General features: G+C 33.5%; 1 protein-coding gene across 1 annotated transcript in view; it reads right to left on the bottom strand.

Moving 5' to 3' along the window:
* The window catches only part of LOC124635080 (protein embryonic gonad-like), a 130,642-nt gene that overhangs the window by 44,264 nt on the left and 62,224 nt on the right, over window positions 1–24,154 (bottom strand). Inside the window, exon 2 of the mRNA XM_047170866.1 lies at window positions 19,081–19,158. Within this exon, the coding sequence (XP_047026822.1) occupies window positions 19,081–19,158 (78 nt within the window). The remainder of the gene's footprint in view (window positions 1–19,080; window positions 19,159–24,154) is intronic.

Genomic DNA, 24,154 nt, shown 5'->3' with positions numbered 1-24,154 from the left:
AATTAAAAATGATCAGTAGCAAATGTTGGTACCTATTAAACAAGTTAATACATACAAAAATTATATAACAAACATCTACTAGCAGTTAAACTCAAGTGCCACTAAACACCACTTACAACCACAAAATGTTAACTATAGGTCAAGTACTTGAATTAGGTAACAAACACATTGACGATACAAGAATTATTTCAAACAAGAATGATTGACGTAAACCAAAGATAATGGCGTGGTCAGATGTAACGTTTGGGCAATGGTACCTACAGTCTGTACCCGGCATTACAAAAACTGGGCACCAAGTGTATTGACCTATTAATCTAGTTAAACTACTTACATAACATAGTCGCATGGGGCATAATAAGTGTCGATTTATTTATTTGAAGCGCGCATTCTGCCGTCATCGTCGTCTTTAATTATCACACCTTCGGCATCTGCTACTGTAATTCCTACTTTATTGCTATCCTTAAAGAGTTGTTTTTTGTGGAGTATAGAGTGACGTTAAGCTGTTTTAGTATCGAGTTGGAAATATACATTTAAATGGTGGCGTTTATACGGATTTGCCAGTTGAATCATCAATGCGTTCACTCGGAACGTAGTAAGAGTATTAAGTCGAAGCGAACAGATCTAAATGTAAATGTTTAGCAACACGAATGTGGAATAAGGTTTTTTTTTTTATTTTTTGTAAACAAACTTCGGTATTTGTCGTGATCATTTGATCATTTATATACATGACACAGGCTATGTTTTTCTTGACGGCCGTTGGCGCGAAGTTGACTTGTTAGGTTGGTTTTCAAACTATCGATTGCCGGATACATTGTAATGTTTACTTGATAATCTAGAAGAATGCGCCTGTAATCTTCGTAAGAATGCTGTACAAGTTTCCATAGTATTTGAGAAAGAACCATAAGGTATGTATTGGCTTTAATTCTCGGCAGTTAAGCTGCGAGCTGTTTTTTATAAAGGCTAAGATGTAGGATCTAAAACTACTATAAATAAAAGGTTCAGTGTTCACCGCAGTAATGCTGAGAAGTTAGTACTTAGATTTAAAGATAAGTATTTAAATTGTACCTTGGAGACAGGAGTAAACATGGTTATGCGTTAAATAAGGAAGGGGTAGCATTACTTGCGGGTTCAAGGAATAAATTAATAGCTCTAACAAAGATTATTATCTGAAATCTCGTTCTACTGTAATCTTGTTACATAAATGCGTATGTTGCTTGGTCAGTCTGTTTGTCTCCATATTAAAATAGCACTCTCGAATACTATGAAGGTGCTAAGCTATGCTTGATAAGAAATTGAATTAAAAAATCTAAAGGTCTTGAAATAATTTTTCCGCTAGCAGATTCTGCAAATTCTTTATAGGAACGAATTTATTAAATAGGTAAGAACTTTTTACTAACCTACCTATTTATTATTCAAAGCGAAAAATTATATTAAAAAAGTTGAAGATAAATGACTTTTTTATATTTCTAATACATTTGCATTTTTTTCATTGTACCAAATGCGAACGCAAAGATAGATAATTCAAGGATAAACATGTCTATTTTTCAATTAAGTTGAAAATTGAATCCTAATAAGAGAACTTGCTTCCAGCTAGTTTCGCTGCTAATTTGTTTACATACTAGTCTTTACTCGCTCAGTATGAACGAGGCGTTACCGATTATAATCGAATCGCTTTGCATATCGATACTCGTGTTCCAACCGATACTGTTTTGCGTCTGACTAAGGATATTTGTTGTGGTTACTAACGATGATGTCCACAGTTATGTTTCCATAAACGGGGATTGTTTCTAGAAACTGCAGTGGAATCGATTCTAAAATCGAGTATTTTTGTGATTTTAGAATCGAATATTTGATTGGTTCATTACATGAATGTGTAATTTAACCAAATGTTTTTTTTGCAAATCGTCATTGAAACAAATCGATTAGTGAAATTTTATATATAGATGTGTGAAATAGTTCTAGATTTATTGAGACTAAATAATATATAACGTTGTTCCAGTGAATATTTTAAATAGGCAGAATAATAGATATCGTCTTTTTTATTCGCTTATGGCTGATTAAAATCTTAACAAAATGTGATTTTGTCATCATAAACTATGTAAAATCGAATTCCAATATCCTAATTTTATCTCACCAAAACTATTTAAGAAAAAAACCCAAAACATAAACCAGAATCGACCATAATCATCCTCATTTCAATATTAGATTAATCCAACCCGTCAATTGCTGGCATTAAAAAATAAATTGTCATCAACGATATCAAAATAATCGACTATGCGTGTTCGATTTGAGCGAGCATTGCACTTGAGCGCACTCCATATCATTCCAGCCTTATTTACGACTGTAAACCGATAAACCTCAATAAACTTAAAGATAAAATAGGTATACAGCGTCACATACACTTTGAACTGTGAAAAAAGGGTACATTACAAATAGATTTCTGGTCAATCGTTTCGAGGCGTCCAACCGGGGATTGAAATCGACTAAACGATTTAGGCGAGCGTAGTTATCGATAGAATGTATCGAATGATTACCGTAATGACAATTTATGCGCGAGTCTAGTGGGATATGTAAACGAGGCATGGTCAAGTGTGGCAGTCGACTCATTTTAATAGGACCACCCGTGTGAACTCAAGCTTATGGCTCGTGATTTGTTGAATTTGATTTTGGATGTTTATTGTTACCTCTGATAGGGTTTCCTAAATCTTTCATTATTTCGATACGGTTATAATGTTTCTGGTATTTCATAATAGTGATGTAGTGTGTTGTTCGTCGATATTTTTTGAATATTTATTGGTATCGGTGTTAAGTTCAGCTCGTTAATGTTATTTTATTGGATTGGGTTTACATGATTTATTCATGGTATTCTCCGTGCTATGAAAAAGGCCGATATAGGTAAATTATCGATAGATATATCATGTGTTTTAGAAGTGTTAAATTTTGTTAAAAACCTTTGACATTTTTATTTTTTCTATTTCGCATAAAGATGATTGATCCTTAAGATTAGACAGATTTGAAAAGGTGCGAAAAACTTTAGGTATTACTTACCTATAACGCAACTTTTAATCTCGGGTTCTAGGGTAACCAAGGTTATTGAAAGGTTAATCTACTAATAAATTAACTAACCCTTGAGATACCCAATCATAAACGAAGGTACAAATTATTTTGATTACCATACATTATATTTTTCCGATTGACAAATTGATTGATTAAATTCAATCACCTTGGATCGAAGCGTGAAATTGTAACTTACAACAAAATATATTAATTGTTCAAGCACGAACTTATTTATCATTTTGCTTATTTTTAGAGTGGACTTTTTTAACATTTCAAATATTATTTGAGAAATTAAATATCCTTTTTAATTATTGGTGAAGATTTATCAATCACTATTAGTTACGATTGTCAATCATTTTGACAGTTTAGAGGTATGGACAGGTAAATTAAGCTTCGTTTTTATATGTTAAATATTGTATAGAATGGTATGGAAAAAATAGTTCCTGTTTATATTTGTTAGACGGATTCATGCATCACTCATATTAATTTTTTAAAACATAACTTAACTATGTGAAAATATTTTTATACAACAATCCTTACAAATTTAATTAAATTATAGTTTCGGAATAATATATAGGCTATATTTTTAATGCTTCGGGATGCGGGTGAAATTAATATTACAGTTTTTCCATATTAAGGTATTTTTTGGATATTTCCCAAATTAACCCTGTTAAAAAAATGCGTTTAGCGACAAGACCACCTTTTTAACAATATAGTTCGGCCATTCAGAGAATGCGTTCCTGACACGTCGCGATTGAACTGACGACGTAACTACATTCATTGATTATTGATATAATAATGTTGTTTTAATGCTCCTCAATTGTTAAAACGGTAAACAACCAGCAAAAATATTTTTATCGTAACTGCAACGCCATTGCAAAGTTACGTCGTCAGTTCAATCGCGACGTGTCAGGAACGCATTCTCTGAATGGCCGAACTATAATAATAAGAATATTCTATCTATGAATCTATTTTAATTGTTATTAATGAATCTCGACACATTACTACTAAAGTAACAACATTGTGTCGTGTGCATCGACGCGTGCGCAGCTTACACGCTACACTGACTCCGATTATGATAGAGATCTGTGTAATTATGTTATACACTTACTTTGAAAGGGAGTGTTTTGTTGTTTTTATTATGTGTAATTTGTTAAGTAATTAATATCTATACTATTATTAAAAAAGTGAGAAAATTGTTTGTTCTGCACTAATTTCATAAACTACAGGTGCATGAAACGCGAAGCGGGAAAAGCCAAATATCTTACCGTGTAAGGGTTTAGAATTTATTAAATGTTTATATAGTCTAAATTAGACTTAAAATAAAATAATTTTCTATGAAGTGTTTACCTGATATAAATAAGTTCCACTTTCCTTATTAATTCCTTCAATACTTCAATACTTTATTGCAATTCATATGTTTTGTGATGGTATTACATAATATGTTGTTTTGGTACATTATGGACCCCTTAGGGGGCGGCAACGTAGGAGAGAGGAGGAAGCTAGTTTTATAAATATTATAAAATTAGCTTATTAGACAGAATGTATGAGTTAAAGTTTTTATTACTTATTTCATAACCTTAAGGCACTTACCACCTACTGATTGAACCTTACTCATCTAATTTGAAAACTCTTTTCATTACAACTTTCAGACCAGAATTTTCACTCAAAAAACTTCCATTAAATAATGTAAGGAATTCTTGCAGAACTGAATCATCAAAGCGGATGGACGCCTACCACGCATGCGCGGCAGGCTTCTGCGCGCACGCACCCGCTGTGACGTGTAAATATTGAAAAGTCGCTCGATCGACGCATTTCTTTTGGTTAAAATTAATGTAGAGTATGAAAATGAAAATTGGCTTAAAAATGTTCCAGGATAGATAGATATCTCCCGACTTTGCATCCCTACTAGGAAACTACATACTGAATCAAACAAAAAAAAACCTATCTACGGTACCTGCCAATTTACTACCTTTTTTCGTCTGAACATTTATCTCAATAAGTTCAGCCGTTTTAGCGTATTAAAATAACTTACTTTCAAATTTGTAATATCGTTTCTATCATAAGAAAGCTATTAGGTATGTTTCTCAAGCCTAGAACCCGAACTTAAGAAATTGAAACAAACTAACAGAAAATAATACAGCACAAATTATACAAAATAAGATAATGTACTAATTAGTCCAAGATATATCAACAAACTGGCTTCTACACTACTTCTCGCGACATTTAAAAACCATAATTCTTGAACTTCCAGATCGTTTAAAACGAGATCATAAAGCCTATGATAAAGTGGTATAATTATGAATATATTGAAATACGTAATATTGCAATTTAAACCGGAAAACATCGCATTTCGCCTCGTTGCGTCAGTTCAGAGGTTAAATTGTAAATTTGAATATTATGACCGTAAAAGTTTCAGGTGGACTTCCAATGGCAGCGATGCTAGGCGATAAAATTCTAGGTTTAATAACGAACAGATTAGAAGCCATATTGCTTATCCTGTAAGTTAGTCTCAAACTTTACTGTTACAAATGTATTATTCAGTGAAGAAAAGCTTAATCCGTAATGAATTTTTATTAATTATACCGAGCTCCGAACAAAAAGCAAAGCATTCAAAATCTTGCCACTACCAAAAAGCGTATATCCGAAATATTTACCTAATTACCAACAGCGAACCTTATCAAAATCAAAAGTAATTTATTCAAAGTAGGCTGAAAATCAGCACTTTTAGAAGTGCCCGTTTTGGTGGGAAGATCGATGGACCAAACTATTCAGAAACACGATCAAAATATACAAAAATTACAAGATTAATTTGTACAATAGTTATTAAAATAATAAAGTTTAAATATAGCTGGACATAGCTTTCTAAACACAAAATCCTATTCACATAAAACACAGTTTTGTAACGTACTAAATGTGCGTTTAGAATTTCAATAATGTTTTTCTGCATGCGTCTGCGCCTCTCAAAAGGTCAGGTGCGGCTGTGTCATCTATTTGCATGATCTAGGTTAATATTTTACGTTCGCCAATTTATTTGTACTAAAAGTTTTTTTTTAGTTTTAGTTTTTTTCTGTTTTGTATTCATACTCTTAGCTTAGGTTATCGCTATAGAAATCGTGTAACCTATTGTTTGAAAAAAAAAAATGTTTTCTGTGTGAACTTCTAGACTTTCTGGAGGCACTTAGATAGATTTATTATTATCAATGATGTCATTCGTGTTCTTTATATACATTTCCACCTGTGATGGAGTGTTTTAAAATAGATTAAAAATAATATTAATTAATCCACGCTTTTAAAAGCCATTAGCAGACAATAAATAACAGTGAACTTTTGGTATCTTAATCAAAAATCGAGAACTGATTTAGTTTTAGTTTTATTCGATATCTCGATCACGCGCGACACTATTCGATTCCCATTAAATTCTGATCTCATTAATGAAACCTGTTTTTAATGAGAAAATACCACCAGAAATAATACAGTTGTCATTCCCCGTCAATTCTATGAAATATGAACAGTTTCTTGTATTAAGTAAAGATGTAAATAGGTTTTGGATTCCATGTTTTCACAAAAGCTGATATTGATTTAATTTATATTATAATGTTAAGTGGTGATTTATGGAAGATATTTGCATTAAAATAAGATTTATAATGTGCTAATGCTGTTTTGTCATTTACTGATGAGAGCTGTAAAAGAATATTGTAACACAAGAGTTTTAGACGGAAGGTGATAATTTAGCCAATGACCTCGTTAAATATAATTTTATTTAAGGCAGGTTAAAATGTAAACTTTGAATGTTAAAATGTAATTCTTTTGAACTAAATTCCAAAAATTTTAACAAGCTAGACATAGAGACGGTTATTCCTAAACAAGTGAATAAATTGTCATGTTAGGTGAGTTCACACAAACCCAGTAGCAAGAAGCCCCAAGGAATATTTCGATAATTATTCGTCGATTAATTTTTACACGATATAATTATCAGATCGATTTAAAAAGATAAGCGTTTAAACCAAGAAAAAGTTTATTACAAACCTTCCGACAGTTTTGAGTGATGTGCTTCTAAACTGTTGCTCTGACCTGACCTTTAATAGATCTTAATTATACCCATCCGAGTATTAATACACCATAAATATTTTAACATACACAACACTATAATAGTATGTTTAAAAACGTGCAACGAATGAGAGCAATCGATTTCATTACATGTAGGGGGCGTGATCGAATCGATCCGATGAACTGCAAGAATCGAATAACTGAGTGATAAGTCGGACCACCGACCGTGAAACCAAAGATTTCGGCACATAAACAAAACTTTGATTGCACACAATTTGATATCGATTGCAATTCACCAATTACATTCGGATATATCGAGGTTTTCTACGAAAGTCGATTTTATTATGGGGCATCGGGATCGGGAGCCTTTTTTTGGGCTGGCAATAATTTTATTGACGATCATTACTGTCATAAGTGTTGCCTGATTGAAACTGAAGTGCGTAATTCGTACTTATATGACCGTTTCCTATAATAAGCTCGGTGGAATAATTTACCGGGAAAAGTTAAAGGGCAAAGAATTAAAGATGTACAGTTCAATTCTTGGTAGATATGTTAATTTTGAAACGAGTTTTTTATTAAGTTGACATTTTCATAATTTTCTTGCCTTTACCTAACTGCATTTCTTGATTTTGATCAGGATTGGTGTGAACTCGAAGTTCTGACAGTAAATAGTAAGTATTGCAAAAGCAGTTTCTATAGATTTCCAAAGAAGAAATAGAATACGAGAAACAACCATTCAAAATCTATTAGAAAATAGATTTTAAAACACAATGCCTCAAGCTTAGATACGTAATACTACCTCACATATAGATTTAAATGTTATTAAAAAAACTGGGGCAATTCAAATAATATTAAACGTTGATTTTGCATTTTAAATGCCAACAAATTGACCAAAAATCTTCAGTAGAATCAATTTAAATATATTTAATATTTTACTGTTGACGTTTACGATGTACCCGTCAATAAATAAGCGCCAATCAGATTTATAAAGATACAATAAATATCGATTTGGCAAAAAGATTATCGATGACATTTTGTCATATCTAAGTCTGTTAATTTAATGCGCTTAAATGCAATTTTGTGCATTTTATTAGTAGGATTAAATGAATATTTAAAATTGCAATGTCATCATAGCACAATTACATTTATTAATCATTATTAAAAAAATAAATATCAACTGTTGAAGCACGTTTAATTTTCAAAGAGTCACATGTCAAAAATAAATAAAAGTTACGGTACGAAATATCCAGCTTTAAATAGGTGCCTTAGATCAAGAAATACTTATCGTGAATAGATCAAAAATACGTTACCCGACGTTAATTGAGTGTTACGGTCAAATGTCAGATTTAGAATCGACTACCGCATTCGTCTAGACTTTATTAACACATCTTGTTATCATAGCTAGTTCACTAAGCTTCTTACATTTTGTTCGGACCAACCACAAAACGTACCGAGTGAACTTTTAATGAGCATTCAATTCGATACCACAAAAATCCAACAATAGACCCAATCAAGTCAAAAAATCACAAAACGCACTACCGTTACCGATTCAATATTCGTAACCGATAGAATCCATTATAATCACGCTCGATTCAGTATCGATACAATGATCGACATAGTGACGCCTTGTCCAGTGCAAAGACGGTTTTACAATAGAAAAGAAAGTGTTAAGTCTGCTAACGATGTATAAATTTGGTTTATGCGATAGATGTTACCAATAGTAACAGTTATTCTGTGGCGAATTCTCTTTTATGTCAACCTTCCTGCTTTCTCTTTGCGCGATTTATGATTTGACATTTCGAGCTGTCAATGTCATTTTGGAACAATGTTTTGTAATGTTGCCATGTGTCGTGACAATTTTACTTAAAATTATGTAGCTATGGTCTGACCGTTTTTTGGCTGTTGACAATTGCTGTCAATATAAACAACGGTTTTTCCTGGAAAACTTACAGCTGTCAACTGTACAAAAATCGGTAACCCTATGACATAGGTACACAGGTATTTAACTAGGTATATCTTTGGTAAATATATTTTTAGTATCACTCCTCTACTCGATAAATATATACTTTATACTATTGAATATCCTTGAAAAGAAGTACGAATCGCAATCTCGATCATAAAAATACTTTTTATCAGTCTGACATTCATTGTCAATAATACCGACGGTTGGTAAGCGGAAAACGGATGGTTCTATAATTAATAGGCGCGAACCGACAACCAACGGTTTAACAAGTCTCGAGCCATAATCAGAGCAATTGACTGGTTCATTACGTTTTATATTAACACTTTGGAATTAGGGTTCCATTGAGGTGAAATGTTTTGTTCGTTTTGGGTGTTTGTTTTAAGTTATATCGTTATCCATATCGTTTTCCATATTGCATAAGCTTTAAGTTAGCCAGCTTGAAATGGTCATTGATCGGAATCAGTAGCTACGGAGATCAATTTCAAAGTGTCAGATGTCATTACGGAAATTAGATGACGATAAAATTCAAATCGAAGGACTTGTAATCAAAGTCAATATTTCGTGATCTTCTTTCAGGATGAGTAATCTTTTTCAAGTTTGTTAATAGGTAAAAATAAAAGTATTTAATATCATTTAGGTACACCTTAGGGGCCTTACTACAAAAACTTTAAACCCTGTTTTACACTTGTCTAATAAAATTTTGGTTGCAAAATGAACCATATGTCAACGTCATAATTTGACATTTTTTTAGACAAGGCATAAACTGACGTTTAAAAGTTTTTGTGGTAAGACGGTAAATGTTTACGAATCAAAATGTCTTTCAACACATACGGGACCATCAACTTATTTTGTATTACTCATATTTCTCACGAACAAACTCTCTTTTACTTAAGGAAATGGTTAACCTTAATGTCACATGACCGCTGGTTCGACAATACATTACTCTTTTATAAAGTACAAGTAAACGAGAAAATAAATATTTTAGTTACGGTATAATAAAGTATATTTTGCTCCGAAAGTATGTATTTTTACTTTTTTGCTAAGCTATAGGTACTTAAACTTTGCATTGTCATTCGCAATTTTAAATGAGCGTCTTAATATTTTTAATTATTGAAACCGAAGAGGATGTTTGCTTCCACGGTTAATTAACAAACTCAACAATCGCTTTCAAAATATCTAGCATAACCTTAGATAATGTCTGAGAAAACAAAAACCAATCTCATAAAGAATTCAGTCTAAATACCAGTCCACATAAAGTATTTATTTAAAAATGATCTTTATTTGTCCGTGTACATTTACTACTCAAACAATACGCTTAAAATTTCTCCGACCAGTTTAGTAGGTAGATATATTTATTCGATATATTTGCATATACTATACATACATGTACCAAAATGTCGATGAATTATTCATGGTGCGTACGCGCATTATAAGTCATTACGATATCTGCGCAAGCGACGCCGACGCCGCGTCTTTAAATTTCAATTTCTTGTTACTTTTGATTTTAAAAAGGACTTTTTCTGAATATTAATGCAAAATCGAGTTAATGTACCTTATTATGGTTCTAAAATGATTTTTAAGTAAAAATTGTATTTTTAAAATACTGCCTTGGTTTGACAAGATTTTATATATTTTTTGAAAATTGTGTTATCAATGTATTTTTTAAGGACATATTTTATTTAAATACATTTCATCCTTCAAGGTAATCTCAAAATATAATTGTAATTCATTTTAATCTCAAAAAAATGTTCAACATTAAAATCGTTCTTGAACTTTGATCGAAAAATACTTTGCTTGCAAAATATAGTACACCCAAAAATGGTACAATTTAAATTGGTCGTACATTTTTTACCGAGTGTCGGTAGAATTGAAGATGGCCTGTCGGTAATAATTCAATTTATACATAAACGATCGTAAATACGTAACCAACGATACGGTGTGTTCGAGTTACGGTACATTACAGGTACGGTCAGAAAAAATGGGTAGTACTTTAAATTATGATTTTATTTTTCAGAAATTTAGTTGCGTGGGTGTGGATTTTGGGATTCTTTTAGGATTTTATGTTACGTATGTAAATTCTACTTATATTAAGTTTTTTTTAAACATTATTCTACCGAGTAAGCATGCTCACATAATTATAATTATGTTTAGTTAGCTTTGTGTAATATTTACATTTTATAAAATATCTGTAGCATAGTAATCTTTTTCTAACGTCCTAATAGTTGAAGATTAAATACAACTCCAATGAAAAATGAATTGAAATTAAAAAGAAAAAACTCAGCAACACAAAACTCGAACACAAAAACGAAAATCCCGACCAACATTTTTCTGCTCCATCAACCGTCAAACACTGAACTCATAAACAATAATCAAGCGCAGCGTCCAACATTTTGCACAACCAGTTTTGAAATTTAATTTCCCTCGGTACCATCAGTATGGTGTACGATGTCGATTATTGAAAAGTGTGCAAATTATAGGGTCATCGATAATATTCGGCTGTAATGGCCGCCCGAATTACTGACCCCGACGCCATGTACAAAACTCTTTATAATTTATAATGTCCCAGATTTTCGTGCGTCAAGTGTACACCGATATATTTATGATTTAATCATATTCATTTGATATAATTTAGCAGGTTAGGTTCTTTTATTATTAAAACCGACTTTGAGTGTTAAATATTTTCAGTAAGTTTTTTTTAATAAACAATAACAGAAATTATCAAGTTTGTTCGACTTTTAAAATGTATCTTACGGACCAATTAATTTTAATTCTTTTGTTTTTATCATGGAAAATATAAATATTTATAGCAATAGCAAACTCGTTTAGTCATAAAACGTAGTATCTAGAAAGCCCATCTTGACTTTTACGAGACCGTAGTTGGCAGTACTACTTAGACACAGTTCAAAGAGTAAAATCTTCATAATAAAGTTTTGGTGTCATCCAAGTACCTACATGTTTCTGCAATAATATTTGAACCCTAATTCCCTTTCATTTGCTTGAATTCAAGGTTCTAATAAAAAGCCTATAACCAAGCTACTTAGCGGATTTAATACCAACATTAGACATTAAGTAAATTAAATTTGACTTGTGTAAATATTTCTTACAAAAAGCGTATTAATAAAGTAAATGTCAAAGCAAATGCCTTTGGGTATTAAACCTTTGGTATATTATGAAATAGGTTTTTAGCTTTGATGCTGGATTGAACGAGAGTTGCGGAATAATAAAATAGGTAGTGTACCGTTTGGTATGTCGTCAGACGTAGAAATATTATGATGGCACGCGTTTGTTAAGCTTACGGTATCTAAAGTACCGAAATATAATATGAAATGTTACATAATAATCGTATTTACTAAGGAAGATTTTCTGAATCAGCTTCTAATTTGACTTCAGTTATTTTCCATAATTTCAGTACCTATTCACGACAGTTGATTTACATAGAAACTAAGTATGAATTTCAAAGGTATTAAAATTTGTGCCCCAAACAAAACGATGCCAGTAAATTCATGGGTATTATAAGAAAAAAGTTATTTATAAACCAAACATAAATTGCATACTAAGGATAGGAAAAACTAACAAACACCCACGGCCAATTAAACACAAGATTAACAAAATAAACAAACCGTCACAACGTATTTTGACCCTTAAAGTTACAGTTATAAGGGTGAAATTAGCATACTGAATCAGTTTTCATCGCCCACTCCCTGTTTTATTCTGTCATTCTAATAAACAGTTAATAATTATGCTAAACATAATCTTAGATTATAGAGAAAACAATATTTGTTTTATGTCGAACTTGGTGACATTTATCATGTTTAATACGTATCTGATTATAATATATCGATGGCTGATACGGGATGACTTGTACCTATTATTATGACAAATCAAAAGTTTAAGTATGTTATTTATGAACTATTCCTTACGTAGTTAGATACTAAGTTGAATAAGTATGGGAAACGTAAGGTATGATTATTATGTTTATAGAAAGTCAGCGTGTTTGAGACTAAAGTATTTAATAAATCCATTGATCTTGTGTGCTTCAAAACCTAGGTCCTGACAGCGGTACACGGTATAAGCTACATTACCTACTGGTTAGAGTTATCAAGCATTTTGTATGAAAGAGGAAGAAACATCCATCTGCCTATTGAAACTTTCGCTTTTACAATATTAATAGGATTTAATGAATATTCACACTAACACAAAAGATAATGGTAGATCTGGACAGCAATTATGAAAGAACATCAGTAACCGTTTATCTCAAGTTACGACTGTGTTATTTCCCTAACAATTAATGAATTTGTGTATTGATTTATGGCTTAGAATTTGTAATTATCTTTCACAAGTCTTCGTTCTCATAGAAATGGTTTGTTGCTTTCGTTGTTTGAAGTTGGTCGTTTTTTAACATCATACATTTTGTACGAAAATTGAATCGGACGTATCAAATATGGCTGTCATTGTAAAACTAGGAAAGTATAAAAAAATTCGCTATTTTATTTTATTGTAAATTTGTCTCCAATAAATTCTACAGATATTTTTTGAATAAAATATAGTTCCCGACTCGATAATACACGTAATTACTTACATACACCAATAAATTACTCCCAAACGTAATAACAATATTTCGCGAAAAAAAACAGCTCGCGACTGTATCGAACTATCGTCGGCTTTTCCCTATCAATAAGCAATTGTTAAATACTGATAAATTGGTCAATTTGTTACCATATACGTCGGAGTAGTCTGAAGATATGTAACTACTTATAGGTCGAACCTCCTCCCAATGATACGTAATATCTCATAGTCATTGCGTATTATGAGTTTTTACGTATTTTGCATGTCGATGTATCTAATTTTTTCTCTTAGATCTAAGCCGTGTTTTATTTTAGAGTCATGGCGCTGGAGTCAATAGTCTAAAATTTTCATAATAGATAGGAAATCTTTATAAAAATAAGACAGACCAGCAGTTGATACTATAATTAGAAAACCCAGTGACATGTCTCAAAAAAACTGTCTGTCATAATTATATCGATGATCGAGTAGAGGCCGTTGGCTATCAGAAAAAAAATCGTCCACGTCATAAATTCTTTCCAATAAACTAAAGAATACTATGCCAAAGATAATAATATATTATAGCTTAATAATGAACGAGGCTTTAAGCCGGTGACATATTCGCTTTGCCTTAATAGCGGGTGGTCTGTAATTGATCGCAACGTTTCTACTACGAAGTCTGGGCGGGGCCTTATTTTGAGGCCAAATTATGAATTTTAAAAACTTATTCGTAAACGCGTGGGTAGGTGTGATCTTCGATTTTAATAAGATGAGTTTATAGATAGGCTTTTTTGGTCGTTATTGTTTTATAGTAATGGGTATCGATCTCTTTATCTTTGCCGAATAATTTTGTTTCGAATAAATAATGTCGCGACATAAATAATGTCGCGACACCTTTTCACACACGGTCGGTTAGCCCCATGGTAAGTTATTTATTAACTTGTGTTATGGGTGCTAACACAACTGATAAACTACATATAGCTACATATATACATATTTATAAATACATATAGTAACACCCAGACCACGGCCAACAAGCATGCTCATCACACAAATATCGACCGAACCGGGAATCGAACCCGGGACCTCAGGTTCGGCAGTCCGGCTTGGTGACCTTTGCGCCACAGAGGTCGTCAAAAATGTAATAAGGAACTTTACGTGTCATATTTGACGCTGAGATGAGATCGCCCAATGCACTACTGGCTTACACTAGGTTCAGATTTATTTGAACAATACATAGCTAGTAAATAAGCCACCTTAGTTGATATCGAGAAAAGTAAATATTCTAGGTAATTTTTCATAACCCCCGAAAAAAATCAAAATTCACACACCAAACCGAAACCGGGTAACAGCTAAAATGCTTTCATAATACGAAATGCAATTACGAAATCAGAATAAGTTTCTTCACGTCCATAATTCAGTTGGCAACAAAACAGCGTACGCACTTAACAGAAAATTGAATCGAGCGACATTACGTGCGACAAAAACGTCGCAAATTGATTCGGAGTAGCAAATTGCGACGGACGACGGGCGCGACAATTTGTGATTGGCTGTTGGAGTGTCGTATTACGTGTCGTGTGGGAATATATAATGGCTATCATGTGTTACGGATTTTGAGGTTGTTATAGTTCGGCCGCTCAGAGAATGCGTTTCTGACACATCGCGATTGAACTGACGACGTAACTTTGTAATGGCGTTGCAGTACGATAAAAATATTTTTGCTGGTTGTTTATCGTTTTAACAATTGTTGAGCATTAAAACAACATTATTATATCAATAATAATCAATGAATGTTGTAATTTTGTGCCAAATTGAGTGTCAAATAACTTGGTAAACAATATTTTTCTAAATCTATACTGCGCTATTACAAGGTTATGTCAGCGCTTTATATTTGTAGTGCTGTGCTAAAAATAACAGGCAAGTATCGTAATCTGTTCTGGTTGATGGTTCTTATACAGTTATACTTATAATATAAAATAATACTTTTTGTTTTTCTTTTTAAGAATTTGAAAATAATGGACTATAGGATAACTTTTATGAAATATAAAAATAAAAGTATGATCAAACTGAACGCGCGAAAGAAAGTAGCATTTTTATATTTAGGTTGAAATTGGTAACCCCAAATGGCATCATGGGCCGTCATTTTGTGACGCTAAATAGTCGTTTGTTGTCGTTTCGTGCGCTAAGACTAAGTGCCCTGCCTCATTAGGACGCCAATGACGACGTCGCCGGCTACGTATCCAAGCAGTTAGTATTGAAATGTATGGAACGTCGCAACGTCGCCAAATTGGAGGCGTGGCCACGAGCTACAGTTCCCTATGTGGCTTCTGGCTACCGTGGCAACTTGGCGACGCGACGTGGCCACAGTAGCCACTATAATGTACACGGTAAAGCGCACCTCCCTCACACAGTCGCCAATGTGGTCGCCAATTAGCTTGCAATTTCTTGAGCGACGACGTAAACAATTGACTGTCGAGACGCCATGGCCACTCGACTTGGCGACATTTGGATGCCAGAAGTAGCCAGACCTGTGCCGCTTGCGACGTCGCCATGGCGTCCCAGTGAGGTAGAGCTCTAAAAACCTGATTTTGGAAGGTTTTGACCGAGATATCAGGATTGATTCTGTTATTGATAATACCTAATATAATTATACACGTAGGCGAAGATGATGATGAAGACACCACCTCCTCAAGCGAATCGGAGTCTGATTAATATTCTGTACGCACATTCAATTCAATGTACTTACTTTATTGCATAGAAATACAGATTGTAACTTTGTAACAAAGAATAAATAAAACGATTTTATTATATGAATATTACCTTTTTTTGGTTTCCACTTAAATAACTAAAATATAAATTTTAAATGATTCCGCCAATTTAAAACGAAAATAATCTTAAAATAATGCGGCGGTTTATTTTGGGGGAACGGTAACGAACTCAGTGTTATGTTGTGCCCATCACTAGTCCTGACTAACTGATAGGTGTCAGGAACGCATTCTCTGAACGGCCGAACTATAGTCGGGTGATGCTGTTATGAAGTCTTTGGATGTCTTGAGTGATAGGTTTTGATAAATTACAAAATTTAAGTAACATTTGTGATCGAGTTTAGCTTTTGCTCGCGGTTTCACGCTCGTCCTTAGAAACCGGGTAAAAACCTTACAACAAGCTATATTACTGCTGAAATCCATTCTATAGTGACCCTAAATTTAATTGATTAAAAAAGACGGGAAATGTCTGAGTAGTAAAAATTCAGAATATTCTTGATTACGTAGATGATAGAAATGCTTTTACACAATGCTGTTACCAAATAAAATTTCTCTCTTATCACATTCTGATGAAACTCTACTGCTTAAAACATGACATCACAAACCATACCACCGGTAACTACAAACAATAAACCAAGGTAATGAACTTCGAAAAACAGAACAATGAGAACATTTCCATGACCTATACGAAACAATAATTAACAATAGCAATTGTACGTCATTGCTATGAAGGTTGACACGTAATACGGCGGTGGTTGTCATTAATCATTTGACATAACATGTGACCGATAGCAATGATATTAAAGTCAGGTTATGTTTACGCTGTTTTGTACAAGCAGAGTGGGCAGAGGTGGTATGTAGCAGGTGTAGTTTACGAACGAAGAGTAATAAACTTTTTGGTTGAGACTATTTTAAATGAATGTCTTAGGTTTTACGTCTTATTAAGTTTAATCAAAATATTTTAGATAAATAATGCTTAGCACATTTAATTTAGTATCTATTGTCCTAACCTACCTCTAAAAAAGATGCTCATATATAAATTGTGTAACTCATTTCACTTTTAAGTCAAAATGCCGTAACGATAACTTTGTTTAGGGATTGTTACAGCGATCTCTAACTTAAGAATCATTTACTTATTTTCTAAGAATTTCTTATCAACAAAAACACAACTACTAAACTAAAACATTCTAAACAAACCAGTGACATCCGCCATCCATCTAAACATCTCTCCATACCCAATACATTGGAACTTTGAACAATCAGGCGATTTTGCCGTCGTGATTTATTCTACGAGGGACCACCGGCCCAGCATCCAGCATTCACGCGTCAATCTGCTTCATTGTATATGGTGCATGTCGTAAACCATGCAGTTTTCGATGCCTGTGAAGGCACGGCCGTAGTAAAAAGGTATGTGGAAATAAGATGGGTGACGCTTCTGAGAGTAGTTCTAAGAGCACACTGCAAACTTTTAGTCGGTCGACAGTTTGATCGGGCGCTGTATAAGCTTATCTTCACACTGCCCCGCATCACGCTGCATCTTGCGTGTCGACGCACCTACGCGCGTTCCTGCGGGAGTGCAGATCTGCATCATCGTGCGGGTTTTTCACGCACTCACGCGCGTAGGTGCGTTTTGTAAATTCACACACAGCGAGTTCCATTTTCAAATATACACGTCACGCCCATTCAAAATCACGCGCGGCATTGCGGGATTCAGTGTGCCATACCTTGCGTCTCGCCCCGCACCTACGCGCGGGGGTGCGTGTTTCTCCGCATGTATGTGCGTGATCCGCATGAACGCGCGTGGATGCATTTTCAGTGTGTTGGACTATGCGTGTTTTCCATACAAACGGAGATATTTCCATACAACGGAAAAAAACGCATCCACGCACTACGCTGCATCATGCGGGGCAGTGTGATAATCGCCTAAGTGCGGAAATGTATCGATAAGCGCAAATTACGATGATCGAAACGACGAACGCAACTATGTTCCCAGTCTAACTGTATATAGCAGAGGACCAGCGATTGAGGCTATTTCTCGATGCATTTTTTTTTTTCAAATAATTAATTATGACTATTGTGGTTATAAGGTCCCTTGCACGTGTATAAACTCGCAAGAAACAGTTTGTTTATAAATTGTAAGCTCAACCATATTTATGTATGTATTTTAATTGATATTTTATTCAATTAAATTTAGTTTTAGTTAATAAAGACGTCAAGTGATAAGATCTTCAGGAAGCCAATAAATGTGTCAAAGACAAATTAATTGCAATATGCTAATCGAAAAACGATTATTTAATTAAAACAACAAACTGATGAATCTTTTTCTTAAAAAAAAAAACAAGGAATTATTTTAAATTGATAGGTAGATATTTAATCAAAGTTTTAGCAAGCGCTAACTGACTTTCGATTGACGCAAAGCAGAACCCATTTTTGGTGAAACGTTAAGTTGTTATGGCATACAAGAAGAACGGAAAAGAGAGGTAGATAAAATCATCACACATACTATAAAAACATGTACTTCTAAATAGATACACCTGCATTCTCATCTATACCGTACAGCCATACCTAATATTTTCCGGTACTCACTCTACAATTTACTACTAAAACTAAGTAAATAGTACGATCATTAATCAACCACTCACGTACATAAACAGCTAAATGCCTAATAGGTCATTAATCATAAATTAATGTGCGTTTAATTACCTTGCATCCCTCACAGGTGAACGCACCAAAATGGAAGCCCGCCGCCGGCTCGCCGCACACTTTGCATTGTTGATTCATCTGTAACAAGAAAACGGTATGTTTTTAGCAAATAATAAACATAGAATATAGTAGGGTAAATTATTTACATTATTTTTTGATACATTGTAGTTACAAGATGTTTGAACAATAAAATAACGGTTTAAACAAATCTTAAAATATGGTAACGCCAGTCTGAAATTCAACTCAAACAAGTAGAACTCAAATCACACATATGTGAATGTAAAACTACATAATTTAATTATTAATTCTAGTTGAAATTTTTGAAATGCTTCGTCAAATTTCACGTAAAACTGATAACTGAAATCCACGAAACACAGCGTAGTTAAGATGATTTTATACAGTCTGTCTATCCTAAAATTCTGCAATGAAATTGTTATTATACATAAGTATGCATACATAACGTATGCTAATTGAACTCTATAGTTATTCAATTTATAGCAACAATTCACAAATATTTCCAACGTATCTAAATATAGACGGGTGTCATTTTTCACACTAACTAGACGTAGTTTTCAATGTATAAAAGAAACACATTTATTTGCAAACCTATTACCACTTTGTTGCAACAATAAATTCATAGCCAGTCCCACAAATTAAATTAATTAACACCTTATATTCCTTTAAACAATTAACTGACTAAAAGTAATATATCACTCTTGGTTACTTTGTGAATTAACTCATCTTCATGTAAGCTTGCATTGTTTCATAATTACTAAAAACTATTTTAATAGCCCACTGTATAATGAATCGAAAATTATACAATTTTATTCTGCTTTTAAACCTTACAATCCATTGAGGGTTGTCATCTACAATTCTTAAGTCATGTCATACAAAACCAGCAATGGTTGATTATTAAGAAGACATTTCCCGTTTACATCAATTAACAACATTCTTTCTTGTTGATTGTTTTTTCTTTTGTAACAAGGAAGCAATGAGGTAATTTATACAGCCTACTGGACCCTATAAAGTCGATGTTATTGGTTATAAAGTAGATTTTAAAAGAGTTAAGGAAATTACTAAATATTGATATCATAAGAGTCTAGCTACCTTATTATTGGTCTTAAAAATATACCGTCTTAACAATTTACTTTTCAGGACTATTGCTTAACTTACTACTAAAACATCTTTTATACCACGTTTTATATTATAGTGCATTATTATGTGCAAAATACGGTAGTGCTTTCTGTGTTTTTGGAAATCGTCTTTTGAAATTTTGACAAATAGAAACCGCAGTACTTTCGATTTCCTAAAAGATGTGAGGAAGGATAAAATGTCAAATAATATGTTCACGATTTCTGATCTTCTAAGTTGTTGTTATGATAACTTTGGAAGTATCTTTATTAGTTAAATCGCAAAAAGTGGTTCTAAGTATCGTAATACTAATGTGTACTCAACCGTTACTCATTGTTATTTTAACGTGTTTCAATTGGCACTGGTTTAGCAGGTGTTTGTCAGATCATTCAAATCTCTTAATTTATAGATAAATTCAACTTAGCGTCAAAATAGTCAAAATGTCATTTGCTTTTGACTATTCCTGATTATTGTCTATTACTATTTGAAGCAGGAAAAAAATGTCTAAAGCTATTTGAATTGAGCTAGGTCATTCGATAGACATCAACAGTTAAAGAGCTAAAGTAAGATGCACAATAGAAAGCTATCGTCTAAAAACAAAATAACCATTTTAACTATTTTAAAAAGAAATACCTGACAACAGGAACTAAATCACACAAGTAGCAGCCTTCAAAATCAAAAGCAAAAACTTCATTTACCGAAACCGATTCAAGTGTTATGACTATCAAGAGGTTTGATGAGCCAAAAAATTGGGTGTCCGACTCCTACTGAATAAATAGTGTGGTCACAACGTGAAGAGTCATTGAGAAGGTCAGACCAAGTGGATGAAATGTTTGGACTTTGTGTGGTTGCTATTGAGTCAGAGGTAAAGAAAGGTGTAGATGACGATATAAGTGATTCTGATTTGGTTGATTTTTGTGGTAGAGGAGGTAAAGTTGTTGAAGAGTGAGATTTTGGAAGTGGTTCTATGAAAAATTATATTTTCGTAGTTGATGATGAACTTCGTCAATTTAGCAAAAAAGCGACTTCGACGATTTTATTTTTAGACCTTAATATATTTTTTACAGTATTGACGAAAATTTTAAAATCATCCAGAAACGACAAATAAACACAAAATGACACACCACTTTTGAACCAACTTGACAGAACACGACAGCTTGAATTTCCCAAAAAATCACTTTCGTGGCATCGCGTGCGCAATTGTGTATTTTGTTAAACCGATTCCGTCGTTCTCGTAACAAACGGACGCATGTTTAAAAAAAATTAAATAAATGTTGTATAATAACATGTTTTGGGCCTGTGCTAACAAGTTGGCGTGACTGGGCACTGTTAACATATCCGAAATGTTATTTTTTTGTGCCTTTTTTGGGCTTCGCGAACGAGCGATGAAGGATTGGGCACGTCTGTAAGACAAGGGGTCCGAAGTAATGGATTCAACTCTTATGAATAATCTTTGATGTTTTCGGGTGAAGATACTCCATCAGGCCCTGACGGGAATGAATTGGTTGGTCTGATTTCGATATTTTTATAAGTATTACTGGTAATAAAGGCTGATAAATGAAAGGTTGAGCGTAATATTTTCAGAGTAAGTACATGCTTAATCAAAGTAATCAACGAAAGGATTTTGGACTACAGTGCACAAGTGGCTCGTTTAGCTTTATTACGAAAACTCAGTTTCTCGTTTGTTACTTAAGTTTATGAGGGAACTTAAGTACTTCGATGAATATTTTTTGAAAATTATTCTGATCGGTTGTTCTTTTATTTGGATGCAATATTAATTTCATACCATATTTCTTTGCTTAATTTGTACGAGGATCAATTTACCACGCCACGGCTTTTTTATAAATCACCAAGATACTATCATTCGGAATCACCGGAATCGCCAAATGAATGATATATCAAAGTCCGATATTTGGGTTGCAATCTCAACAATTTTATCAGATCCTTTAAAATTACGGTTTAATTAAGTAATTCTTGCAAAGTTTGAACATTGTTGATTTTTATCGTTTCTTTTCCTTACTTATCCACCATTTTGGGTATAAATACAAATTGTTGCGATTTATCATACGCGTGTAATACCGTAATCTTTGTCTTGAGAAATATCTTCGATGTCAAAATGTTTTTTTAATATGGATGTAACCGATTGCCGGCGAATGTACAACTTGACTCGTCGATTTTAAAGTATAAGCTTGAGTACGAGATGTGTGAATATGCAATTATGAAAATTGAGATTGATATTGATTTCGATCTGTAATTTATGACTCATTATTCTCACGCCTTGAGCAGTCATGACTTTTACATAATCATTTTTTTTCTTCCAATTCATCTTTAATGTCATCGATTCTTGTTACTACTGTAAATGTACCAACTCGTAAGTATTTTGCCTTAGCTAATGCTTTACTTCCATCCACTTGTTTAATTCTTGCTTTTTTGCTATCTTTACCAATACCCTCTTCAAACTTGACCCTACAATTCACTACTCTAAAACAATGCAAATCCTTGACACCTACCAACTTACACCAATCAAAATCTAACCTAACTCCACAGTCTCAAGGTCCATTTTCTACAAAACAATACGATCACGTATTAAAGATGGTCCGAACACCAGAAGTCGTTAAGCAGTCGCTTGGGGCTAATCGGAACACTGATTGACGAAAACTGTATACAATTTACAACGAGCCGAGATGTAGCGCCGACGTTGCGCTGTAAAGCATGTCGGGGTACGGTGCAAGGAATTGTTCTAAAGCGATTTATGCTTTAGGTGTAGATACAATATTAGGTGACTCTTGGTAGTATGCTTTTGGTGATGTCTGCGTGAATGTTCATGTGAAAGTTTTAAAAACACAAAGAAGCTTAATTCTACAAATAGTGAGGTTTCTTTTTAACCGACTTCCCAAAAAGGAGGAGGTTCTCATATTAAACTTGGTCATTATTCAACTCTTGGTCTATATGGTGAGTGATTCCCATGTACATAAATAGATGTTTTGCCTGTTTGAGAAGTAAATAATGGACTGAATATGGTATGTCTATTTCAAAGACAGGCTCACAGATGTGGCTGCTGGATAGAATACAAATATATTTGTCAGATTTCCCCAATCCTCCACAGCAACGACATCAACACCTAAACATTTACAAATTCAGTAGCTATCACTCACACTCTCTCCACTTAGAACTTCGACCATACATTCACACGAGCGACAAAAACAGCTACGTATTGGCCTCTTAAACCAAAGCACATCATTGCAGGAAAGGTGTTCACCCCCATTTAAGGCTCTCTGCCTATACTTGGTGTCGAACCTATCTATTTTGCATACACCATCTGGATTTACAATTGGTGACCATCAAAAACGCCTAAGGAAATTGTCGCACGCACGTTTGTGTGATACGGACGGACTTTCTATTCAATGGGGTGTTTTCTACATCGATTGAAGGCGATTTTTCTTTGCTAAGTAAGGCCTGAATTGAGATTTATTGGTGTCGGGTCTGTTCGCAGTTTACTTAAGTGTGTGACCAGTTTTTTGTTTGTTTACTTGAATAGTTGTGATGCTTTTAGGGTTTGGTTGGCTTCTGAAAGGTCTTGGGTCTTGAGAAAATGTAGAAGCACAGTTCTCTTAACTGTTAGTCTTAGTTTTATTACAGGTTAATCGAAGATTGCAGTAAACGATTAAGAGTTTCCGATCTTTGCTCAATATTTTCTATCCCCATCAAAAATCTTAGTTATCTACAAAAACTAGATCATCAAGCTTACTACCATTTATTGATACAAATCAAAGTAGACCACGAAATACTTTACCACCTGTCGCGAACAGACCTAAATTCGATTCCCTGGCTATAATATATTTATGATGCCCAAAGGCGTGTCGATACGCAACTTCGCGCATATTGGTGCGTATTTGGCAAGCTCCGAGCTCAATAATTAAGAATCGAATGCGATTTCTAGATA

Source organism: Helicoverpa zea, chromosome 12 (assembly GCF_022581195.2).
Source record: "Helicoverpa zea isolate HzStark_Cry1AcR chromosome 12, ilHelZeax1.1, whole genome shotgun sequence".
NCBI classification, from domain to species: Eukaryota; Metazoa; Arthropoda; class Insecta; order Lepidoptera; family Noctuidae; genus Helicoverpa; species Helicoverpa zea.
The sequence above is the reverse complement of the archived record's forward strand: the minus strand, read 5'-3'. Positions and strand labels throughout refer to the sequence as shown.